At 38.4% G+C, this 584-nt stretch overlaps 1 protein-coding gene across 1 annotated transcript in view; it reads right to left on the bottom strand.

Moving 5' to 3' along the window:
• Positions 1-368, bottom strand: part of LOC111242636 (dynamin-related protein 4C-like) — a gene marked incomplete in the record, with an annotated part of 2,540 nt that extends 2,172 nt beyond the window's left edge. The window contains 1 exon segment of the mRNA XM_022787007.1: positions 1-368. Coding sequence (XP_022642728.1) covers positions 1-273 — 273 coding nt within the window.
• Positions 369-584: the final 216 nt, after the last annotated feature.

The following is a 584-nucleotide window of genomic DNA, read 5'->3' as shown; positions in this document are numbered from 1 at the left end:
TGTGCAGATACCTTGTCCACGGGGCAAGCTGATTCCAGCCAGAGATTCTAAGACACTGGACTTTCCAGAAGATTGGTCACCAACTACCACTATGGTTGGAAGCTGTATCCCTTCTTGGGTGATGTTTAGCCGCCTCAGGTTCTCAAGAGCATCAAGGATCGGACGTATGCACTGATTGTAACAAGACACCATAGGTGCAACATTTTTATCGTCGTATGGCTCAGTTTTTGGTGTGGTATGATACAAAACAGAGGCAAGGGTTCCCATTTCCATGTGAGGGTAAGGTAACCAATTGGAACAAAACTGAACCTGAGGGGAGCAAGAGTGAGGAGAAAAGGAATGCTGTGTTGGTAAGAGTGGAGCTCCTTATAGAATATTTCTGAAAAAATACTGCTTAATATTACTACCAACCAACTTATAGACAAAGTTAATTGTATCTACAACACATTACGGAATAATAACTTTACCAAGTTTTTCCTAGTTTTTATTTTTATCATTATTGATTTAATTCAAACAATGTTTCTTATTTACTATATTTATTTATTTATTCTTATACGTGACTGTGACTTGGACTTAATCCCAAC

The sequence above is a fragment of the Vigna radiata genome, chromosome 10, assembly GCF_000741045.1.
Source record: "Vigna radiata var. radiata cultivar VC1973A chromosome 10, Vradiata_ver6, whole genome shotgun sequence".
NCBI lineage: Eukaryota > Viridiplantae > Streptophyta > Magnoliopsida > Fabales > Fabaceae > Vigna > Vigna radiata.
Note: the sequence above shows the minus strand (reverse complement) of the source record. Positions and strands in the feature narration are given on the sequence as shown.